Below are 23,101 nucleotides of genomic sequence, written 5' to 3'. Positions count from 1 at the left end.
TAAACAGAAGCAGAGGCTGGCTCAGGGTGATGAATATTCATCACCCCAGAAACCCAATCCCAGTGCCCCTGCATCCACCCAGAAGCCAGGGTCCTCCTGGGATCACCAAGCTAGAGGACGGAATCCCAAGGGACGTCTGGGATTGGGACGCACGGGAGCCTCTCTCCTCAGTTTTCCAGCTCTTTAGTGTCTGGTTGCACTCTGGAACCATCGCCAAAGCCTCTCCCACCCGTTTTATCTTCCAAAGAGGCTTAGACCCCCTCTCCGGTATGGGCCACCATTTGGACGTTGCCAAGGCACACAAGAGAAAGGGTTAAGGGCTATAGCAGGCTGGGCATCCCAGCTCCCTTTGAACTCCCGGGGTTGAAACCAGTCTCTGGTTGAACTGGTTAGCAGACCGGTTCCCAGGCTGTCTGCTCTCCCCCACCCAGAGCTCCTCTGCAGGCAAGGGGACTGGGATTCCCTCCTGACTTGGTTCAAGATCTCACTAGAGGAAAAGGGGGCAGACAGGTGTGTGGACAAGGCTTTAGACCCCTCACATAGCCTCTTCCTGCTCAGAGGTGGGTTATGGAAAGGGGGGGTTAAAATAACATGCCAGAGCCAGGTGTTATGTAACCCCAGGACTCAGGAGGCTGAGGCAGGAAAATTACAAGTTCAAGGTCAGCCTGGGCCACAGAGGGAAACTGTCTCAAAATATTGAAAGTTGGGGTTGGGGATTTAGCTCAGTGGTAGAGCGCTTGCCTAGCAAGCGCAAAGCCCTGGGTTCAGTCCCCAGCTCTGAAGAAAAAGAAAAAAAGAAAAAAAATATTGAAAGTACACAAAGAATTTCCAATGGGCAGGTGTTTCTCAGACTCCCAAAACGTGTAGAGATAGAAGAGGAAGAGTAAGAGGAGGAAGGGAAGGGGAGGAGGAGGGGGAGGAGGGGAGGAGGGAGGAGGAGGTGTGGTGATAGGTATAGCAAACAGAAAGGTAGACTGTGTACACAGTCACCTCCCACAAACCCACCTCGGCCTGGCTGCTGGCCCTGGGGAGTGTTGTCGGGTGGCTGCCCCGAGGCACCCAGGCCTTCAGATGGTTATTTCTCCAGAGTGAGACACAGCTGCTGCATCTCCAGGGTTCTCACAGCTTCTTGTACCCAATATATTCACAGATGCGTCCCTTCCTCTCTGGACCGGGTATGTGTGCCCAGTACAGAGCAAGGTACTAGGACTAAAAAAGGAAGCATAAAACTTCCCATTACCCTAGCTCCAACCCCAGGCTATGTTTTGACTCTGACCAGCTAACTCTCAAGTCTTCTCCATCTCCAGCCTTGCTTCTGATAGGTCCAGCAGCTTCCTCCTCTCTTCCTTCCTCCTCCTCTTTCTCTTCTTCCTCCTCCTCTTCATTCCCCCTCTTCCTCTTTCTCCTCCTCTTTCTCCTCCTCCTCCTTTTCCTCCTCTTCCTCCTCCCCCTCCCCCTCTCCCCCTCCTCCTCCTCTTCTTGCCTCGGATCCTATTCCTCTCATCCTTAATAGCCCTTGGATGGACAGACTTTCAAAAGCTTCCCATCCCATAAGCTGTGCTGGAGCTCCCTTGCCCCAGGTTTTCTTAAGGAGAAATCTCTAGAACGGCAGTTCTTTACCTGTGTGGGTTGAGACTCCTTTGGGAGTCACATATCAGGCACCCTGCACAGTAGCAGAATCACAATTAAGAAGTAGCAACAAGGGGCTGGGGATTTAGCTCAGTGGTAGAGCTCTTACCTAGGAAGCACAAGGCCCTGGGTTCAGTCCCCAGCTCCGAAAAAAAAAAAAGAACCAAAAAAAAAAAAAAAAAAAAAAAAAGAAGCAGCAACAAGGGGTTGGGGATTTAGCTCAGTGGTAGAGCGCTTACCTAGGAAGCGCAAGGCCCTGGGTTCGATCCCCAGCTCTGAAAAAAAGAACCAAAAAAAAAAAAAGAAAAAAGAAGTAGCAACAAAATAACTTTAGGGTTGGGGGTGGGGGTCACTACAACGGGAGGAACTGCATTAAAGGGTGGAAGTGTTAGGAAGGTTGTGAAGCAGTGTTATAGCTTTTCAGATCCTTTCCCATCCTCCCCACCCAACTCTCCTGAGCCCAGGCTCTTCTTCACCCACCCTAATGGGTATGAGGTTTACCTAAGGAGGTGAATTCAGGAGCACCAGCCAGGCTCTGAGCTCGGCATAGCTTCCTTGCCCACTCAGTTCCCCAAGACAAACTCCTATTCATCCCTCAAAACATGAACTAATCATCACATCTCCCAGAAGAGCAAGGGTTTTCTTTTACTCCATAGAGGTTGTGCATATATTTTTGCTGAGTAAGAGATAGATAACAAGATTGATAATGTATACATGTGTGTGCCCACACACAAGTAAATAATACCATATAGTAAGCTGCACTACTGTTACTCTGCCTTATAAAAATATTAGCTCCTTAAGCCCAGAAAGACATATCACCAACATCACCAATATAGCTGATGCACAGTAGGACTTTTTTTTCCTTTTTTGAAATAGGATCTCACTATGTGCCTCTAGCTGTCCAGGAATTCACTATGTAGACCAGGCTGGCCTCGAACTCACAAAGATATACCTGCCTCTACCTCCCACAAGCGCTGGGATTAAAGGTGTAGGCCACTGTGCCCAGCAACGTAGTATGACTTTAAAGGCATTAGTGAGAAAAGGAAACATGACTGTTATCTGCAGGAGCTCTCCCAGCAGCCACTTGCTCATCTCGAGGAGCATCTTGGTCTTCGAGGAAGAAGAGGAAGAGGAGAAGGGGAGGAGGAGGAGAAAGAGGAGAGGAGGGGGGAGGAGGAAGAGGAAGAGGAGGAGGGAGAGGGAGGAGGAGGAAGAGGAAGAGGGGGAGGAGGAGGAAGAGGAGGGGGAGGATGAGGAGGAGGAGGAGATCCTGTGAATTTGGCCTCTGCAGTTCTATACAGCTGACTTGCTCTCGGTTTTTCTTCTCCAGGGGTGAGGGGTGTGGGAGTTTGAGGGTGTTATTTTGCAAGGTTCCCCTGTCTCTAGTGCAAGGCCCACACGATTGTCTTAGTAAGGCATCCACAGCTTTCTAGGTGGATCACTTTAAGAATTCCCAGGCTAGGGTTGGGGATTTAGCTCAGTGGTAGAGCGCTTGCCTAGGAAGCGCAAGGCCCTGGGTTCGGTCCCCAGCTCCGAAAAAAAAAAAAAAAAAAAAAAAGAATTCCCAGGCTATCATCTTCCCAGAAGACAATAGAAGCTAAAAACCTGCAGTTCAGACTTTGGGAAGACAGTAGGATCAGGTGAGGTGCACTTTGGCCTGTGGGTAGTCTGCCCCAGTCTGCTCACCAGTTCCCATCGCTGTAGGAAAGGGTCTTGTCCTCTATGACAGGTCTGCCTTCCTCCTACCTCTGTGGTGTTTGAAGCATGGGGGAGGTACAGACCCTACTCTTCTGGCTCTACAGTGAAGATGGAACCCCTCATGAGAACTGCAGTGTCAGGCCTGCCTGTGCCGACCTCTGCTGAAGGGCAGGCAGGTGCAGGCTCTTCCTTCTGGAAAGATCGGACTCTGAGAAGCCAGGCCCACCTTGTGGCCTTCAGGACACTTATTCTAGAAGGTGGACATCACTACTCTCTTTCACTGCTATGTAAAACTCAGCACTGTTAAAGTACATCTCTGAAAACTAGGTTCAAGTATAATGTGCCCTACACAGCCAACACTGTGTGCTTTTAGAAATGTGTCCTTCCTGAGGTAAGTTCACCAAGGGAGAGCTGAAGACCTGGGCAGCAATGAACACCCATTAGATATCAAATCTAGCCTCGTCAGACATTTTCCTGAGCTCTGTCCAGGCAACAGAAATTGGTTCTAGGGATATTTTATAAGAGAAAGAAGAGGGGAACTGTGTTACCCCTCTTTTCCTAGGTAACTGGAGCTTCTGAGAGAGTGCAGGGCCTGGCACACATGACCAACAGAGAAAGGCGGAAGAGACCGGATCTTGAGGTTACTTAGCTTGGCCCATGTCACAAGCACAGAGAACAAAGATCAATTTCTGATGGGCCACACCTAGGGCAGCTGGGAGGCAGGGCAGGGATAGCATCTGCTGCCTTCTGGTCTGAGGTGGGCAGTGGAGTTACAATGTGGGCAACAGGTTCCTTTCTCCTATGGCGATGCAGGAGGCTTGGGTGCTCTTCCAGATGACCTCCACTTCCCAAATGGGAATTTGTGTCCTCTCAACACCTCACAGGTAGATTCTGTTATATATTATATATATAATACATATATATATATATTCCCAGTATATATATATATATATATATATATATATATATATATCCTCAATAACTTTTTTTTTCATACTAGAGATTGAGCTTAGGACTTCTACCACTGAGCAATGTCCCCAGTATTGTTCTCTTGGTTGTTGATTTTGTTGTTTTGTATTTTATTTTTTGAAGCCAGAGTACTTACTTTGTGACTAATTGTCATAACCCTCAAGATGAAGCCGAAGCTGCAATGGCCACTGGTTTAGGTGTTAAACCTTCATGGAGTCCATGTCTGATCTGTGCCAGACAACCGGTCTGCCCCATTCTCCAGTCACTGTGGTGTCTAGTCTCTTAGTGGCACTCCGGTAATACGTTCTCTCGTGCTTGGCATGGGACCCGTGTTTGTTGCAGTTTGACTCTTGAAAGTGGTGGGCCTCAGAGCCATAGCAACTGCACAACGGTGGGTGCGGCTTTTACAAATTCTTCCCAAGAGTTGCTCATCCCATCTTCCTTCTGCTGCCGAGGTCATAAAGGTTAAAAGAGAAAGCAGGTACTCCAGCTGTCTGTCTTTTTCTTTCTTTTGTTTATTTTAAGACGGGCTCTCACTAAATTGAACAGGCTGATTGTAACTCTCTTAGTAGCCCGGGTGGGACTTGAACTCGAGACTTGAACTCATTTCAGTCTCGAGTTGCCAGGATTACAAGCTTGTGCCACATAAGCCTGACTCCCACTTACATGTTGCCCAATTGTTATTCCTAGTATCTATCATCTATGGCGGTCACAATGAGGTCACCACAAACTTATCTTGCATGTCCCATCATAAATAGATTCCCCTATAGATATGGAAGGTCAGAAGTCCAAAACCAGTTCCAGAGGGCCACATCAAGGACTTGGCAGGATCATGATCTTCCCAGTGAGCTCTGCTCCCAGCACCCACCAGCTTTAGTGACACTCAGCTAGCCTGGCCTGTGACTACTCTGACTCATATTGCCTCCTTCACTCAACAGAGTCTCACTATGTAGTTGAAGCTGGCCTAGACATCCCCCTGCCTCGTGCTAGGGTTATGGGCTTGTGCCACTCTGCCCATCATGCCACCCTTTCTGGCTCAGCTCCCTCTGCACACTGAGAACACTCAGCACAGCCCTTAGGACTCGCCCCAGTGAGCCCCAATTATCTCCTTATCTCAAGGTCGTCAGTGTAAACACATCAGCAAAGATGTCTCTTTCCAAATAACATCACTATTGCATGCTCCAGGGGGTGGATGTAGATATCTTTGGATTCACTTCTCGGTGTGCCCCATCTTTCATTCTGCAGGCTAACTTTGCATTTTCCAACCTGTGGCAGACACTGTGCCTTGAGGTCCTCCACCAAGGAGAGATTTGCTGACAAGCCTGGGAATGTGGCTAGCAGCTGGCAACCAGTTAAGACTCCTTTGGGATCTCCTAGGCCACAGGAAGCATCAGTTCAGAGGCCATGTTCTTCTGGGAACATTTGTGTCTATAAGGGAAAAAATTAGTTATTTCATCCCCACAAAGGGCGCTCTGAGGGATAACTCACCCCTGAGCTCCCCCCCCCCCCCCCCCCGCCTCCACCTGCAGCCCAGTTGCTTTGTCAGACTGGCAGTCCCTACCACAGTGCCTAGAGGCACACACATAGTCCTAGTATTCAGAAGGCTGAGGAAATACTGTTGAGTGTTTGAAGCTAGTTAAGTGTGGTCTACATGACAAGATCCTGTCTCAAACAAACAAACAAAACAACAACAAAACCCACAAGATCCAGCCAGTAACGGTAGTGAATGCCTGTAATTCAAATGCTTGGGAAGTAGGAGATCAGGACTTCAAGAATCACCTCAGGGCCAGCACTGTTGGTTACACTCTCAATCACCACACTTAGAAGGCAGAGGCAGGTGGATCTTTATATAGCAAAACCTTGTCCCAAAAGGGGGGGGGGAATCACACTCAAAGTCTAGAGAGATGACTCAGAGGTTAAGAACACTGGATGCTCTCCTAAAGGAGCCAGGTTTGGTCCCCCACACCCGCAAGCAGCTTACAATGAATTGTAACTCCACATCCAGAGGGTCAGACACCCTCTTCTAGCCTCTGAGGACACTGTATGCGTTCGAGACCAGCCTAGTCTATAGAGTGAGTTCCAGGACAGTCAGGGCTACACAGAGAAACCCTGTCTTGAAAAATCAAAACCAAACCAAACCAAACCAAAAACAAAAAAATCTAAACTAAACCAACCAATCAAGCAAACAAAACAGATGTACAAGTGTACAAGGTTTGAGATCAGCCCAGGTAGACTACTTGAGACCATGTTTCAAAAGGGAAAGAAAGAAAGAAAGAAAGAAAGAAAGAAAGAAAGAAAGAAAGAAAGAAAGAAAGAAAGAAAACGATCCCAGGAAACACTCTTGCACTCCTGAAAAAGGCCACTTGCTTCTGGAGTACAGTCTGTGTCACAGACATGGCTGTTTTCCAAGACCATAGAAGTGAATAGTATCTTTGTGTCTCTTGTATTCGAGTTCCCTGGTGTGCTATATTGATGACTGTCCCAACATTCTTGTCCACCTCAAACCCCAGAATACAACCCTGTTTGAAAATTGTCTTTCTCAGATGTATTTAGTTAAGATGCAGTCACACTGATAAGCCCTGAATCCAAAGCCTTGGGTCCTTGTGGGAAAATAGACACAGAGGCACACGGAAGGTCTACCACACAGGCTAAGGAGGGCATCAAGGCCAGGGGCAAGGCCCACAGGCCACTGCCAGAGGCAAGGGAGGCACAGGACAGCTTGTCTCCCACGAACCAGATGGACTGATACCATGATTTCCAGCATCTGTCGTAATCTGCTGTATTACCACTTAAAAAAACAATACACCTGGTTTCTTGTAAGGTTGGACGTCTCACATAGGTATTTACTGGACATTTGGGCTTCATGTGCGTAGAAGTGATCCTTGATGTAGAAAGTCTGCACTTGTATTCGTGGGCAGGGGGTGGTTGTGGAGGAGGAGGTGGTGGAAGAGGAGGAGGAGGAAGAGGAGGAAGAGGAGGAAGAGGAGGTGAAGAGGAGGCGAAGAGGAGGAGGTAGTGGTGGAAGAGGAAGAGGAGGAGGAAGAGGAAGAGGAAGAAGAGGAGGAAAAGAAGGAAGAGGAGGAGAGGAAACCCATTTACAGATTGTTCGATCTTTTGGACTTTCTACAGTCCTTGGGACCTGCTGTTTACTGGGTGGAGTCTCGTGTTCACAGGATTCAATTTCAGCCCAACTGTTGGCCTGAGGCTCCTCTTCATGACCTATCTTTACAACCTTTTCCAACATCATTTCCCTCTGTTTCTCTGGGTGATAGTTCAGATTTCTACTCCCCTTGTGCTCTGAGCATGCTCCACAGTTGGTCCGTCTGGGATTACTTAAGCCCCTTTGATAAATGGACACAGCCCAAGGGTGGATTCCTAAATTATAGAGTGTGGCAGGCCCATCACACAGAACACTGTATTTTTTCCAGGGCTAGAACTGTGTCTTGTGTTGAAGGCCTCAGCAGTGGTCCTTGGCAGATGTGGGCTGCGTGAGAACGGAGGCTGATGGTCAGGTGGCTTAGTGACTTTTCTTCCTCTCAGCAGACTATATTCACTCCCCTGTCACAATGAAGGTGCAGAAATAAACACAGTGTTGTAGTTGAGAGGAGGTAGACAGGGCCAAGTTCATGAGGCCACTCAGGCATGGAAGGCACAGTCAACCAAGACATTCAGGGTACAGTAGAAGCCCTAAGGACAACTCAGCTGACTGACTCTGTGTGGCCCTTGTGAACCCATGCTAACCTGGGAAACTAACCATCCCCAATTTCTTCCCAATTCCCCACTCTCTGACTCCTAAGAGGCTCATGAGGCAGTTGGCTCTGTATCCTGACCTACCAAGGGGAGGGAAAGGGAGCTGGGGACCTTGAAGTCCTTTCCCCTAGAACATGAATCACAACCGCCATTAAAACCTCTGTGTAAACAGCACACCCTTGTTCATCCTTCCTTCTTCTCTGAGCAACTATCACTGCCTGGCAGGCTATGGAGGTGAACAAGTCTGAAACCTTCCCACCGGTGCTCATAGGTCAGCTGAGGGCTAAACTGAAAACAGTAACAACGTAACAACGTGAAGATAACACCCCAGACAGCAAGATGCCCAGACTTAGGGCTACTAAGTTTCCAGGGCTTCCAAGAAGATTCATTCATTCATTCATTCATTCATTCATTTATATTTCTCTCTCTCTCCCCTCTCTCTTTTTTTTCTTTTTTCTTTTTTTTTTTTTTCCGGAGCTGGGGACTGAACCCAGGGCCTTGCGCTTCCTAGGCAAGCGCTCTACCACTGAGCTAAATCCCCAACCCCTCTCCCCACTCTCTTTCTTCCTCTCTTTCCTTTCTCCTCTCTCTCCCACTTTCTCTTTCTTTTTCTCTCTTTTCTTCCCTCTCTTTCCCTCTCTCTTCCCCATCATTCACACTTACACACACACTCACACTCAGTCACACACACACACACACACACACACACACACACACACACACACACACACCAGTTTGCAGACCATAAATGTCATTTGGATGTCAAAAGTAAAGCCTTGGGGTTGGGGATTTAGCTCAGTGGTAGAGCGCTTGCCTAAGAAGCGCAAGGCCCTGGGTTCGGTCCCCAGCTCCGAAAAAAAGAACCAAAAAAAAAAAAAAAAAAAAAAGTAAAGCCTCATTTTACAGATATTTTTTTTTTCAAGATAAGCCGTGGGCACTGGTCCAAAACCTGGTGTGGTGAGGAAGAACCTTGTAAGTCAGAAGGGATTTCAAGGTGACAGCACCAAGTCTGACGAAGCAACCAGGGAGAAAGTGAAAATCACTCTGAAGGCAAATGGAGGGCACAGAGATGGCCACTGCAGCTAAACCAGCAGGGCAGGCGAAGGATGGGCACCGGTGTGTCACACGGAGAGCAAGAGTGGACGCTAAGGAGATTTGACATGACCTGGGTTTGAATCCCAGCCTCCCCAGGACCAGGTGTGTTGACGGTGGACGAGTAATCATCTAAGCTTTGGCTCCCTCACCTTTAACTTAGCTACTAATGGACTCCGCCCTGTCCGTGAGTTGTTTTATGGATCAAATTAGATACAGCTTATAAAACCATCGGTTCTACACTGGCAGGTGGTTATCACTTAATAAACAAGCTAACAGTAACAGAGGGCAGGGCACCTGCTCTGTGGGGGCTCTGTCCTTCCACATTGCAAAGCCTGGCTGGCCCTTCTCACCATCCCCTCTTCTAGATGAGCAGAGACTTTAGAGATACATGAGCAGAAACTTCCTGTAGCCTCTCCTCGCTGAGAGTTCCACGAGCAAAGTCCTCCCTCCACCAACCTCCCAAAGCTGGCAGAGTTAATGACTTGGACAACCTGGCCCTAAGTCTACCCTTAGGCCTCGAGTGCCTCGTGACCTTGGAAACATTCAAGAGGCCACCAAAATGCCACCTGCCTGTGTTCTCTGGGCCAGTCTCCCCCCCCCGGGTCAGTGGTTGGGCAGAACTGTTATCAGAGATCCTCGAGTTCTTCATGAGTCATCGTGGGAGCTGTGGGTGGGGGTGAAGAGCTGGTGGTCTCTGTTTCCCAGACTCCTGACTCACGAGGGCTGGGTCTGCCGGGCCCGCACAGACCCTGCTGTGCTCCGCTGTCTGTTCAAGGAGGAGAGATACCCTTGGAGGGTGTGGTAGCACCAGACCTCTTGGGATGTCCCAGGGAACTTGCAGCACATTATTGGAACCCAGTGTTTGTTTAATCATAGGGGAGTTCGAGCCATTCCATTTGCTTGAGTCAGCACCCTGAGATGGGAGCCAGGTTCCCAGGAGAGCCCTGAAGAGGCCCTCAGTTCCTCCCTGTGGACTGTTTCCAGGGATGCCTGTGTATTTTATTTTTTTTGGGGGGGGGTTCTTTTTTTCGGAGCTGGGGACCGAACCCAGGGCCTTGCGCTTCCTAGGTAAGCGCTCTACCACTGAGCTAAATCCCCAGCCCCGCCTGTGTATTTTATAATAATAATGACTACATATAATATTTTATATATACGTATAGCTCACAAACTATGAGATTACGTATCTGCAATATGTTGTCAACTCTATAATGTTCTGAACATTTAACATTTTTATTATTTTTATTTTATGTGTATGAATGTTTTGCCTGTGTGTATGTGTGTTAGATTCCCGCTGGATCTAGAGTTACAGATCCAGTTACAGCTGCGAGTGGCCATGTAGATGCTTGGGTACTGAGACCTGAACCCAGTGCTTCTGCGAGAGCAGCCAGTGCTCTTAACTTCTGAGCCATCTCTCCAGCCCCCTAATTCTTTTCTTTTCTTTCTGTTTCTGAGACTGGATTGATGTATCCTAGGATAGCCTCAAAATCACTATGTGTTCCCAGATGACCTTGAATATCTGAGCCTCCTGCCTCTATCTTCCACATGCTGGGATTACCAATCTGCCACCACACCTATGTGGTGCTAGGGACAGAACTCAGGGGTTCACTCACACAGGCAAGCACTGGAACCCAGGGGTTCACTCACACAGGCAAGCACTGGAACCCAGGGGTTCATGCACACAGGCAAGCACTGGAACCCAGGGGTTCACTCACACAGGCAAGCACTGGAACCCAGGGGTTCACACACACAGGCAAGCACTCTACCAACTGAGCTCCATCCTTACTTGAGCTCTGTACCTTTCTGTGTTTATTTATTTAAGCCCCTAAATAGAAACACCCTGAGATAGGATGGCGTTATCTCCACCTTGAAAGAACCATGGCTATTGGAGAAGTGTGGAAACCGTCCAAAATCTCACAGGGCCAGAATCTAGGTCTTCCCACTATAGCAGCACACCAGGCAGTCCAAAATCTACCAAGCCCTGGGTATTGTGTTGCGTTGGAAGGTAAATGAAGAAGGAAGACAGCATTTAGAAATGCCATACCGGGGCTGGGGATTTAGCTCAGTGGTAGAGTGCTTACCTAGGAAGCGCAAGGCCCTGGGTTCGGTCCCCAGCTCCGAAAAAAAAGAACCAAAAAAAAAAAAAAAAAAAAAAAAAAAAAAGAAATGCCATACCCAGACCTGCAGGGTCCCTGGGATTTCTTATGGCTTTCTCTCACCCTCTTCCTTCAGCCTTTCCACATCTCGTTCAAATCTGAAGGCCTCCCTTGAACGGAGTTGCCACTGTCCCAGGACAACTCAGTGTGTGACTTTCCAAGCTGTCCTTCTTTCCAGCCTGTCTGCAATCTAAATACAGACCCAAGTACCTTCTATACACTTTCCATTTGACGGTTTCCCAGCATTGCCAACTCCACAAGTTCAAAGCCCCTCTTCTCCAGCACATGGTCCACATCCAGTGTCGCTGTCTCAGGAGAGGGCACTCCCACTCAACACTTAAGTGGCGTGCACGTGTGTGTGTGTGTGTGTGTGTGTGTGTGTGTGTGTGTGTGTGTGTTTTGTTTTTGGAGACAGGGTTTCTCTGTGTAGGTCTGGCTTTGCTGGAACTAGCTTTAGACCAGGCTGAATTTGAACTCAGAGGTTTAACTGCCTCTGCCTCCAGTGCTGGGATTAAAGGTGTGCGCCACCACTGCCTAGCTTGAGTGTCATCTTTGAGGCCTCCTCAGGCATTTGGCCAATCCATTACCAACCCCTGTCCATTTTCCTCCTAAATGTCTTTCAACTTCTGCTTATCTTCTCCCTACAGCTTCTGACTAGAGGCCCCAACCTCTGCCTTACAGGCTCCTAATTGCTCTGTCCCCAGTCTTATCACCCGTTAACTGGTTCTTCTAACCAATATATGTATGTCCTTCCTTGTACCGAACCCTTCACTGGTTCCTCGATGTCTGCAGGGGTGAAGTCCAAGCTCTTTAATGAGGCCCTCTTTGTTATGATTCTTATATTTTTACAGCCTTCTCCCCGGTCACTGCCTTAAACATTTAACTGCATAGAGGTGGACCTGAGATCAGTCATAGGCCAGAGACCTGCGGCATAGTGTCCTCTTGAAATCTGTCGTAAACAAGGAACCTTGCATTTCACTTTAAGTTGGACCGTGTATATTTTGCCAGTCTCCCTGTCCTGTCCCTGAACCACTTGTGGCCTTAAAGTTTGTTCAGTCTCTTCCATCAGGAACACCCTTTCCAGGCATCGTCCTTCCCTCTGCAACTTTTCCTCTAATAATCAATGCGAGTGTTACTTCCCTCTCCCTTCCCTTTCCCGGTCGTCCAATGGGAGGACAAAATGTGTCAAGAGCCTCAAGAGACCCACAACGTTCTATATGTGGTAAAGGGAGAAAAAGGTGGGAAGAAAGTATTGTTTTAACTACTTTCAAACGCCATCTGGAGGGCACTAGGACCTGTCTGCGGACGAGTTCGTTCTCTAACAGAGGAATCCGCGCTTGACAGCGGAGAAAGCAGACTACACCGGCTCTTGGGCGCCCTCTACTGCCATCGCGCAAGCGCAACACCTCTTCCTGGAAATCACCTAGCCCGTACCCGCCTCTCATCTCCCATTGGCTACTCCCTATTCTCCCGCCCTCCGGTGCTCAGCCAATCAGAACCTCTTGGTGGGCGGGGCTTTCGGCAGAGGGGCGGGGCGTAGGCTTGGATTGGCTCCGCTGAAGACGGCGACGTGGCTGAAGGAGGCCGGTTTGTTTCTGAATTGAGGCTCAGGCACGCCGGCTCAGGATTGGTGCTGGGCCGGGCCGGGGTCTTTGGCCGGAAGCGGAAGTGGAAAAAGGATGCAGGTGTGGGGACCAGGGCTGGAGAAACTGGGTCTGTTATGGGACTCCTGTCCTGCCTCTTGATGCCCTCCCGTCCTCAGTCGGGCGCTCTGCCCCTGAAGGGTGGCGGTTGGGTTCGTGGAATGAGCGCGCGCGAGGCACATCGCCTGCCTGCGTTCACGCCTCCCTCCCGGTTGTATTTCCCACCAGGACCATCAGCACGTGCCCATCGACATCCAGACCAGCAAGCTGCTCGGTAGGAGAGGGCGCCCCCGCGCGTTCGGCTGTCGGGGGAGGTCTGCTAGTTGCCCCCTGTCACTAGCAGCCAGGAGCTGTCAAAGTTCTGGTTGAGATGCCTTAGTCTAGCGACCTGTTTGCTCTGCAAGGAAGGAAGCATGGAAAGTCTGTACTGGCTCCGTATTTTCTACTTTTTTTTTTTTTTTGGTTCTTTTTTTCGGAGCTGGGGACCGAACCCAGGGTCTTGCGCTACCTAGGCAAGCGCTCTACCACTGAGCTAAATCCCCAACCCCCGTATTTTCTACTTTTAACATTTATAACGTAGTATCAAAACGTATTCAGGAACACAGGACGAGTGGATAGTGTTAAAGATGGACAATTACCAAATGGCTGATCCGTTTGGAACTTGTCTGTTTGGTTCTGTCTTCATGCTTTTTGCATTATTTTGGGTGGGTAAACCCTTCCCACTTATTTAATAAATTTCTATCTCTCTTTGGATTTAGGGAGAAAAGGGCCTTCAAACTCAGATACAGACCTTTTATGCCAGCCATGGTAGCTCATGCTGGTAACCATAATACTTGGGAGACAACTGAGGCAGGAGGATTGGGCAGTTCTCAAGACAGCCTGGTTTACATAGCAAGTTCCAAGCTATGTATTTGCTAACAATGAACACTTACCCCGAATTCATCCCCCAAAAAGCCTTTAGTCCTAGCACTCAGGAGGCAGAGCCAGCCTGGTCTCCATAGCAAGCTCCAGGGCAGCCAGAACTACATGGAGAGACCCTGACAGAGAGACAAGAAGACCCTTTAGTGGCCAGGTTGTCTCTGCATCTGGTTTACATCCCTTAATCTGTCACTTCTGGACATGTGCACAGCCCCTGGCACTCGAAATGTTTACAGATTCGCCAGTCCACTGTTAATCACATCCTTGAGAGGGTGTTTGCGGACCTTAGCCCCTTGTAGGAATTCTGACGTGGGCTGTCTTCCTTTCTGACCACTTGAGAGGAACTCATCAGAGACAATTTCTGACACTATAGTTGTTTGAGATAAGTTGACCAGTTGACAGACTTGTTAACAAGGCCACCTTTGAAATTGAGAGGGGGCGTTCGGTCCTTTGACGGGCACTGTCTTAGCCTCCCAAGTGCAAGGCACCCAGTGTGTGGACACCCGCTGTGTTTACCCTAGTGTGGGAGCTTGTCCTCAAGTCCTCAGAGGAACCAGTGGGACAGCATGCACTGAGCATTTGTTCCACACCCCCTGCCACTTTTATACTTGTCCCTTTCAAAACGAAATCCCTGAGGTTCATTGAGTCACTGTGGTACATGAGGCACGGTGCATAGCACATCATCCTATGTGTGGGGAAACGGAAGCACAGAGAGATAGAAACTGAAAGCCAGCAAGATGGCTGCACAGTAGGTAAATGTTCTTACCGTCAAACCTGATGACCTGAGTTCTGGATCAGGACCCCGTGATGGAAGGAGAGAACTGGCTCTCGGAAGTTGTCGTCTGATCTCCACTTGTGAGCCGTGGCACATGGGTACACACACGCATATGTGCACACTGAATAACTAAACAATATAATTAAGTTTTTAATTAAAAATGTCTTTAAGAACTTGATAATTAGACCCCAGGACCATCTAACCATAAAACCTTGGTTTCTCTCCTTAGGAAATGATCATAGCTGTTAGCCCTCAAAACACATAAGCTACAGTGTAGTCATGTGGCAGAGTGGTTCTTCAGAGTTAAAAACAGACCAGTGACTAGGCCGGGCAGTGTAGTGTACTCCTTTAACCCAGCACTGGGGAGGCAGAGGCTTTCCGTGAGATTGAGGGCAACCTGATCTATATAGTGAGTTCCAGGAGGACAGCCAGGGCTACACAGAGAAACCCTGTCTCAAAAAAAAAAAAAAAAAAACAAAAAAAACTAACAGGCCAGCCTTTGGGGCGAGGTAGTGTTACGTTAGGGGCTTTACAGTTGTTCGTTCATCCGGTACTTGGCATAACCACCTTGTGTTTTCCATTGTCGTGGTTAATCCCAGCCCCGAGGAAATGGAAGTTGAGCAGCACCTCTGTCAACAAGAAAGATATAATTACACAAGAAGCGAAAATATTATGGAGAATTTAGAATGGTCAAAAGTGGCACTTTCATGTCAGGACCAATTTAAAGTTTTTCTTTATCCCCGTGTTAAGGCGGTTGCTCTGTAAAACTCATACCGGGGATAAAGTTGGGGCGCCAGAGACTGTTTAGCCCAAGCATCTCTCTGAGTCTGTCTGTCTCTTCATCTCTTCCCATCCCCTTCTCTCTCTCTCTCTCTCTCTCTCTCTCTCTCTCTCTCTCTCTCTCTCTCTTTCTCTGATACCTCAGCCAATACAAAGACTTTTGTTCAATATCCAGTAGGCCGACACTTGAACTGATGAATTCCCAGTGGGGAGTTAGTGGTATGGCGGACCATGGTGACCTGCTGGTTCTCATGCAGATTGGCTGGTGGACAGAAGACACTGCAACTTAAAATGGCAAAGCCTGGTGCTGACCATCCGGGAAAAGATCAACACCGCCATCCAGGACATGCCAGAGAGCCAAGAGATTGCCCAGCTGCTCTCTGGTTCCTGTGAGTGATTTGGAGCCCCCTCCTTCCGGGAGACATTCCCTTGTTGAACCTCCAGGGCGGACCCCAGAGCGAGAGTTTTTTTTTCTGGGTCAGAGATGCTGGCGGCAGAGCACAGGGGTCAGCCACTCGTAGCAGTCAGAGGAGGAGAGGAAGGCGGTGGGATTCTGAGAGCCCCTTTTTGCTTTCTAGACATCCACTACTTCCACTGCCTAAGAATAGTGGACCTTCTTAAAGGTACCGAGGCTTCCACCAAAAATATTTTTGGCCGCTACTCTTCACAGCGGATGAAGGTGAGTATGGCCAAGGACTGGTAACATGCAGGTGGGGACATCCATGGCCTCTCTAGTCTCACTGGTGAACAGGTCAAGATGCCTGATCTTTCTTTGTCCCTAAAATTATACCAAGGTGGACCTGTCCTCTGGGCTTCCATGTCCTGACCTTTGGGGATCGCTGTTGGGTATCACAGTCTCATAATCACGTGGGTGGTCCAGCCAAGATTAAAGCTGGAGGAAGGCGAGGAGTTTGTGTTCAGTATGCTAGGATGCCTGGGGCAGCCTTCTCTGCAGGGATTGGCTGGGAGGGAGCCGTGGATGATCCTCTGGCTGATTTCCTCTCTTCTTCTCAGGATTGGCAGGAGATCATAAGCCTGTATGAGAAGGACAACACCTATTTAGGTAAAGTCACCCTAAAGGGGCTAAGCATCCGTGGGGGAGCCCGCTGCTGTGGTTCTGAAACAAGAGCTCGTGGGGAGCTTGGAAGGAAGTGGGGTGTGCCGCAGATGTTGCCTGATTGTAGGTGTGGAACACAGTTCTGCAAGTGCTACACAAGAGGGAGAATCAGGCAGGAAAAGCGAGCCTTCGTGTGCCCTTCTGAGCAGGCATCTGGCCTGTCTCTCTCTCTCTCAGGGAGGTAGTGTGTACTGCCCCACTCTCTCCAAATGTGTGGGTCATCCTGGAGGCAATGCTGGGAGCCTGAGAGGAAGCAGCTAATGGGCTGATTGTGGTTGGATCGTGACTCTGAATAGTAAATATTGTGACGTGAACATATCCCGAGCACTCTGGGTTTTGTTCTGTGCATCCACACAATAAACACTGTAGGCCCTGTCTGGCAGCTAAGGATTGAAGCAGAGAGGGGACACAACTTCTCTCAGGCCCCACAGCTTGGAATGGTGAGGCTAGGGCATCTGTGTGTGCCTTAGGGCAAGGGTGTCCTACAGTAAATCTCCTGGGCCCTCCTTAGTGGAACTCTCTAGCCTCCTGGTTCGGAATGTCAACTATGAGATCCCCTCTCTGAAGAAGCAGATTGCCAAGTGCCAGCAACTGCAGCAAGACTACAGCCGCAAGGAGGAGGAGGGCCAGGCTGGGGCTGCTGAGATGCGAGAGCAGTTCTACCACTCCTGCAAACAGTACGGCATCACGGTGAGCGGGCGCCTCATCGCGCGGGACGGTCTCTAGAACTGGCTCTCTTCCAGGGACTCCGCTGCCGCTGGCGGGCTTCTTTCTCAGTTGGACTGTGCCAGGCCTGGGTCTGCCTCACTTTTCTGTAGTCGATGGATGTTTTGCTTGACTTGATAGTTCCCATCTCCCACCATGCGTAACCAAACCCTTCCCTTGTCTCTCAATCTAGGGAGACAATGTCCGACGAGAGCTTCTGGCCCTGGTGAAGGACCTGCCAAGTCAGCTGGCTGAGATAGGAGCGGGAGCTCAGTCCCTGGGGGAAGCCATCGACCTGTACCAGGCCTGTGTGGAGTTTGTATGTGACAGGTAAGGAGAACTATGGCCCCTGAGTAAGGGGGGCTTTCTGTGGTTCCTCTGGGTCCTCTCCACATGCGTTGTTCCCACGCGGCATGCCGCCTGTGTCGATACACTCTGACCAGTGGAGATGTGCTCCTTGGACCATGTGCTTAGTGGAGCCTGTGCTGGCTTCCCAAGCGGCCGTGGAAGGCTCAGCCAATGCCCTCTTGAAGCCCCACAGAGCAGGTGCTGCCCATGCTGCGGTACGTTCAGAAGAAGGGAAACTCCACGGTGTATGAGTGGAGGACAGGGACAGAGCCCTCTGTGGTAGAGCGGCCACAACTGGAGGACCCTCCCGAGCAGGTGCAAGAAGACGAGGTAAGACGGGGCCGTTGAGGGGCTTTGGGAACTGTTTCTATCCTCACAGAGCCCAAACCCTGACCTGACTTCCCACAGCGGAGAGTGAGGGAAGCCGTGCAAGCGAGACTCGGGTCGGAAGACCTGAAGGCCCTTTATTTTCCTGGCTTTCTTGAGACCAGAGTGCAGACAAATGGTAGACACCTCAGTCCACTGGCTCCTGTTGACCTGGGGAGTCCTTCTGTGAAGCACTCCTTTCTTGTGGGAGCTTGGAGGTCTGTGCCGTCGACTGCATGACTGCATAGCGCTGAGACCTAAGAAAGGCAAACTCCCTTCCTTTCTCTGCCCGCCTTGTTTGTACTAACATATTTTTTGCTTTCTAGATCGACTGGGGCGACTTTGGCCTGGAGGCTGTTTCTGACTCTGGAAACATCATCTCTGCTGAGACCCCTGGGATAGACTGGGGTATCTCCCTGGAGTCAGAGTCCAAGGTTAGACCTTTCTTTCTGAGTGGTGCTGCCTCAGCCATAGAAAGACATCTGTGTGAGGGACAGTTCACAGTTGTAAGGCCAGGTGCATCCCGAGGGAAGCAGAACCACAGAGGTGAGGCGTCAGCATAGGCTCTTTTCTGCCGGGACTTGGGATGTATGAATGAGGCACCTCACCAGTCAGGAGGGAGGACGGTATCACCAAAGCCACTACCGTGCTTACCACTGCATCAGAGCTGTAGACCCTGCCCCCCTGGATGTGCAGTAATTGAACCCTTCAGGGGCCCTAGTCTGCTCTGGCTCCCTGTGCTGGGGAGACGTTCCCAACCTCACTGAGCCTTTGCTGTTCTTCAGGATGCTGGGGCTGACAAGATAGACTGGGGTGACAATGCTGTTGCTTCGGAGATCACCGTGCTGGAGACAGGAACGGAGGGTAGGTGTCCCGTCCCCTACAGCCCTGGAGAATGGAGAAGCCGGAGTTCAAGGTCACCTTAGCTACAGTGAATTTGAACAACATGTGAGATCCTATTTCAAAAAGTTAAAGTGTATCTTGTTTAGGGTGTGAATGGAGGGGATGGAGAGGAGGTGGCTAAATAATGTCTGGAAACTCTTGGCTCCCTTTCTTTTTAACTTGAGACAGTATCACTATAGCTCTGGCTAGCCTGAACCTCTCTGTGTAGACCAGGCTGGCCTCAAACCCAGTCCCAGTGTTGGGATTAAAGGCCTATCCACCAATTCCCATATGTTTTAGAGACTGAATGTGGGCCAGTCATTTTGGTAGATTGTTTAGGATCAGTTTGGCTCCAGGTTTGACATGGACCTCCACCCTCTCTCAAGCCTTCTGAGAGGCTGTAGCAGCCACTTGTGTCACTAGAGGGCAGTGCAGGATGACATTTTACCTCCCTTGCTACCAGCTGCCTCTGGTTCTGCCTGGGTGTTTACAGGCCAGACCTGAATAGGACTGAGAGACATGAACAGAGAGAAAGGGCAACTTCCCCTTGGGTAGGGCTGAGAACAGTCTGTCCGTCTGTCCATAGTACTCCCCAGGCTTCTCAGACCCATCGTCATGACTCTGCCTCTCTTTCTGACAGCTCCAGAGGGTGTTGCTAGGGGCTCAGACGCTCTGACTCTCCTTGAATACCCTGAGACTCGGAATCAGTTCATCGATGAGCTCATGGAGGTACTGCCTTCTGGAAGATGTGATGTCTCTTGTAATCCCTTCCTGCTGATATGAAGGGCACTGACTAATTTCAGTGCCCCGGAACAGAGTTTTTCAAGTTAGGATTCCTTCCCCCACCCCCACCCTACCCCATCCCCATGTTCTCATAGTTATGAGACATCTCCAAAGTCCTGGCACCATCTTGGGCAGTAGAGATGGAGCAGTGACTCAGACGTTCAGAGGTCTTGCCTCAGTGGGGCTTATATTCCAGCAGGAAGGGCAGGCAAGAAAGCGAGCCCGACATCACATGGTAACCGGGTGCCACAGATCATCAGGGCACAAGGCTGGCGTGTAGCGCAGTTGGGAGGGTCTGCCTAGCATTCAGGAAGCCCTGGCCCTGATTCCCAGTGCTGTACACGAGTAACTGGAAGGTCAAAACTCAAAGGTCAGCCTTAGCCACATGGCGGCCAGCCTCCTGAAAATCCTGTGCCCATCAGGTCTCCTACAGTTTCCCCTTGAAGAGATATCTTGTAGCCATGAGGGGAGAGAGGGGGACAAAAGATGCCCAGGGTTCATGATATAGTAAGATTTCTTTTTTCCTTTTTAAGACTTTTACTTATTTGTGTGTGCACATATGCACATGTGTACTGAGCACACAGATAGAGATCAAATTGGGACAACTGTAGATGTCATTCTTGTGGCTTCTTGCCTTTTACCATGTGGGTTTTGAGGATCAAACCTAAGTTCTCAGGCTTGGCGTCAGGCCTTTTAACCAGCCCAACGTGAACTTACTCATGAGGACTGCATCTTAGAGATGTGGCTACTACTTGTGTTCTTTCTAGACTTTTCTTTTTTTTTTTTTTTCTTTTTTTTTTTCTTTCTTTTTTTTTTTTTTAGACTTTTCTTTTTTTTTTTTTTTTTTTTTGGTTCTTTTTTTCGGAGCTGGGGACCAAACCCAGGGCCTTGCGCTTCCTAGGTAAGCGCTCTACCACTGAGCTAAATCCCCAGCCCCAGCTAAATCCCCAGCCCCTAGACTTTTCTTAATCCAGAGCTCTCAACCACTCTCATTCCTCCCTTGGAGAGAAAATTAGTCCCTGCCCTAGGAATTTTAGTGTGTCCCCATAGGCCGGGGGAAAGGAGAGAGCTGGGGCTAAGTAAGCACCGATCAGCATGGGAACTAGAGGACCAGCAGGGCGGCTGCCTGCTCCGTGCTGTAGGTGTCTGTGCCAGAGGTGCTCACGGGGAGGCGCCCGTGCTGCAGGCGCAGGGTCTCCAGCAGCGGAGGTAGGCACGGGAGACTTCCCTTCTCCTCTGGAGCCTAGCCTAGCTCTTCATGTGGGGAGCTCGGCTTCTGAGTTCCTCTCATGGTTTGAACCAACTCCATTTCCCTCCTCAGCTTGAGATCTTCTTGTCTCAGAGAGCAGTAGAGATGAGTGAGGAGGCTGACATCCTGTCCGTGAGCCAGTTCCAGCTGGCTCCTGCCATCCTTCAGGGCCAGACCAAGGAGAAGATGCTCAGCCTGGTGTCCACACTGCAGCATCTGATTGGCCAGCTCACCAGTCTCCGGATGCAGCACCTGTTTATGATTCTGGCCTCACCGAGGTCGGCTTTTCCTGATCCTGCATTTCTCTGTCTTGAGTGGAGCTCTCCCCTTTCTTCTCCCTGTTCCGGGATTCCTCCTTCCTGTGTACATGGGCTTTCTCCTGGGAATAGCACAGGATAGGGTCGATTAATGTCTGTAGACAAAAACCTGCTTCCTAGGTAGGTAGGAATCTGGCATGGCTTATATTCCCTACCAGAAAAAGGACTGAAGCCCATGAGGGGAGGGGAGGCCAGAGAGGGAATTAGTTTCCCGAGCCTCGTCTGGTCCAGCAGTCACGCGCAGACAGCCTCACAGCATACTCCGCACAGGTATGTGGACCGGGTGACAGAGCTCCTCCAGCAGAAGCTGAAGCAGTCCCAGCTGTTGGCTCTGAAGAAGGACCTGATGGTGGAGAAGCAGCAGGAGGCGCTTCAGGAGCAGGCAGCGCTGGAGCCCAAGCTGGACCTGCTGCTGGAGAAGACCAGAGAGCTGCAGAAGCTGGTGAGACTTGCCAGGAGCCTGCCCGTCCATTCCACAGAACGAGGCCCTGTGCCTGCCTGTCCGCTCCCTGCCCACTCCGCTCTCTTTCTCTCAGATTGAAGCTGACATCTCCAAGAGATACAACGGCCGTCCTGTGAACCTGATGGGGACCTCTGTGTGACGTGCTCCCTCTGTGTCCTCCACCCAGCTTCCTGGTGGGGGGTGGGACAGCCCAGGCTGGTATTGCTGGACCTCACCAGCAAGAAGCCAGCAGACCTGGAGGCAGAGCCACAAGGAAGGGCCACCTGAGTGGTGGCACCAGCATTCATTGTGACCTCTGCAAGAAGTCTGAGTGGCTCTGTGGCTCTCAGCCTAAGGCACAGTTGCTTCTTCTGGTTATCAAGGAAGGCTTAATAAAAAAAGGAAGTGACTCTCTTCATTGTTGGTGGTTACTTGACCACCTTGTTGAGCCTGCCTGAAGTTGAGCTAGGCACATGTTCTGGATTCTTAGGAGGCCTTGAGCAATTGTAGAGCCCCAGGTTAGAGGCTTGTCCTCCTTGCTTTGATCGTACCAGACCCCATAGGCATTTATAAATGGTTCAGCAGGTGGGGCTGGCCAGTGCAGCCTTGCCCCCTCCTATAACCTGGCTCATGCTGCCCCACCCCAGCCAACAGCCCAGGGAGAGCAGTCAGCCAGTGCTCTTGTACCCTGCAGAGTTGTATTTTTCCTCTCAATCACAGCTTACCGTCCAGTCAGAGGGGAGATGTGGTTTGGGGAGGCAGGGTCTGATAAACAAGGTGGAGACAGGAGTTATCACCTTTACTAGCTGCCTGTCCACTTCCTGCCCATAACTGCCTGCTCTGGGATTGGGTAGAACCCACCCTAGGATAGCACCCCTCTCGCAAGCCACCTACCCATCCCTATTTCCCAGGAAGGATAGGGGCTGGGGGTGGCCAGCAATTCGATTTTAATTTCATAGCAGAGCAGTTGATTCATGGCTCTTTGTCGCCAGCGTTGACTCCCGTAATGACTTTCCATCAAAATGAAAAGTGGAGTGACACCACTCATTATTCCTGCTGCTTGTTATCTCAGTTCTGGGGAGGGCCACCCCTCCCCACTGCCTCTCAGCCGTCCAGGACAGTGAGTGATGGCCCCTATTAATCACCGACCCCGCGGACTCCGGCGGACACACGCTATCCAAAGGAGAGAGAGATAAGGCCACATGAACTGCTCAGAGACACTCCTATCGATTAATGTCAGCCCACCGCTTCCCCCCAGTCTCTGCCTGGTCACCTCCTTTTGGAGGAATCAAGTAAGAGGCCTAAGAGCTTAGAGAAGATACTGGTGTCAGAAGACCGTCCTAAAGCTAGCAGGACCTTGGGGTGTGTGGCTGGGCTGTATTCTGTCTGCAGTCACCCTGAGGCCTGGGCAGCTGTCTGCTCCTCTTGGTTCCAAACCTTCCTGAAGTTTGAGCATATCCAGCCACTTCCCTCCCCAACCCT

General features: G+C 50.1%; 1 protein-coding gene and 1 long non-coding RNA gene across 6 annotated transcripts; one reads left to right on the top strand and one right to left on the bottom strand.

The window, feature by feature from the left end:
- Positions 1 to 1,758: 1,758 nt before the first annotated feature.
- LOC134480861 (uncharacterized) lies at positions 1,759 to 10,235 on the bottom strand. Of its 2 annotated transcripts, XR_010055777.1 has the most exons (3): positions 9,708 to 10,235; positions 5,563 to 5,724; positions 1,759 to 4,743 (listed from the first exon to the last, which is right to left on the bottom strand). It is a non-coding gene; the product is annotated as an uncharacterized LOC134480861 (long non-coding RNA). The 2 variants fall into 2 exon arrangements; XR_010055778.1 differs by having other exon boundaries at positions 1,759 to 5,724; positions 9,860 to 10,235.
- On the top strand, positions 10,064 to 22,033 carry Cdk5rap3 (CDK5 regulatory subunit associated protein 3). 4 transcript variants are annotated; one of them, XM_063269932.1, is made up of 15 exons: positions 10,064 to 10,209; positions 12,146 to 12,979; positions 13,166 to 13,211; positions 15,668 to 15,799; positions 15,989 to 16,089; positions 16,425 to 16,473; positions 17,039 to 17,217; positions 17,426 to 17,562; positions 17,766 to 17,910; positions 18,273 to 18,380; positions 18,732 to 18,810; positions 19,469 to 19,557; positions 20,933 to 21,138; positions 21,448 to 21,619; positions 21,714 to 22,033. In XM_063269932.1, exons 2-15 carry the CDS (start codon positions 12,974 to 12,976, stop codon positions 21,777 to 21,779), a joined length of 1,515 nt encoding a protein of 504 aa, XP_063126002.1. In that variant the 5' UTR covers positions 10,064 to 10,209; positions 12,146 to 12,973; the 3' UTR covers positions 21,780 to 22,033. The 4 variants fall into 4 exon arrangements, with proteins under 4 accessions (XP_063126002.1, XP_063126001.1, NP_077814.2 ...); NM_024488.2 differs by lacking the exon at positions 10,064 to 10,209 and having other exon boundaries at positions 12,877 to 12,979; XM_039086923.2 differs by lacking the exon at positions 10,064 to 10,209 and having other exon boundaries at positions 12,884 to 12,979; positions 15,586 to 15,799.
- The last annotated feature ends 1,068 nt before the right edge of the window (positions 22,034 to 23,101 follow it).

Source organism: Rattus norvegicus, chromosome 10 (assembly GCF_036323735.1).
Source record: "Rattus norvegicus strain BN/NHsdMcwi chromosome 10, GRCr8, whole genome shotgun sequence".
NCBI classification, from domain to species: domain Eukaryota; kingdom Metazoa; phylum Chordata; class Mammalia; order Rodentia; family Muridae; genus Rattus; species Rattus norvegicus.
Note: the sequence above shows the minus strand (reverse complement) of the source record. Positions and strands in the feature narration are given on the sequence as shown.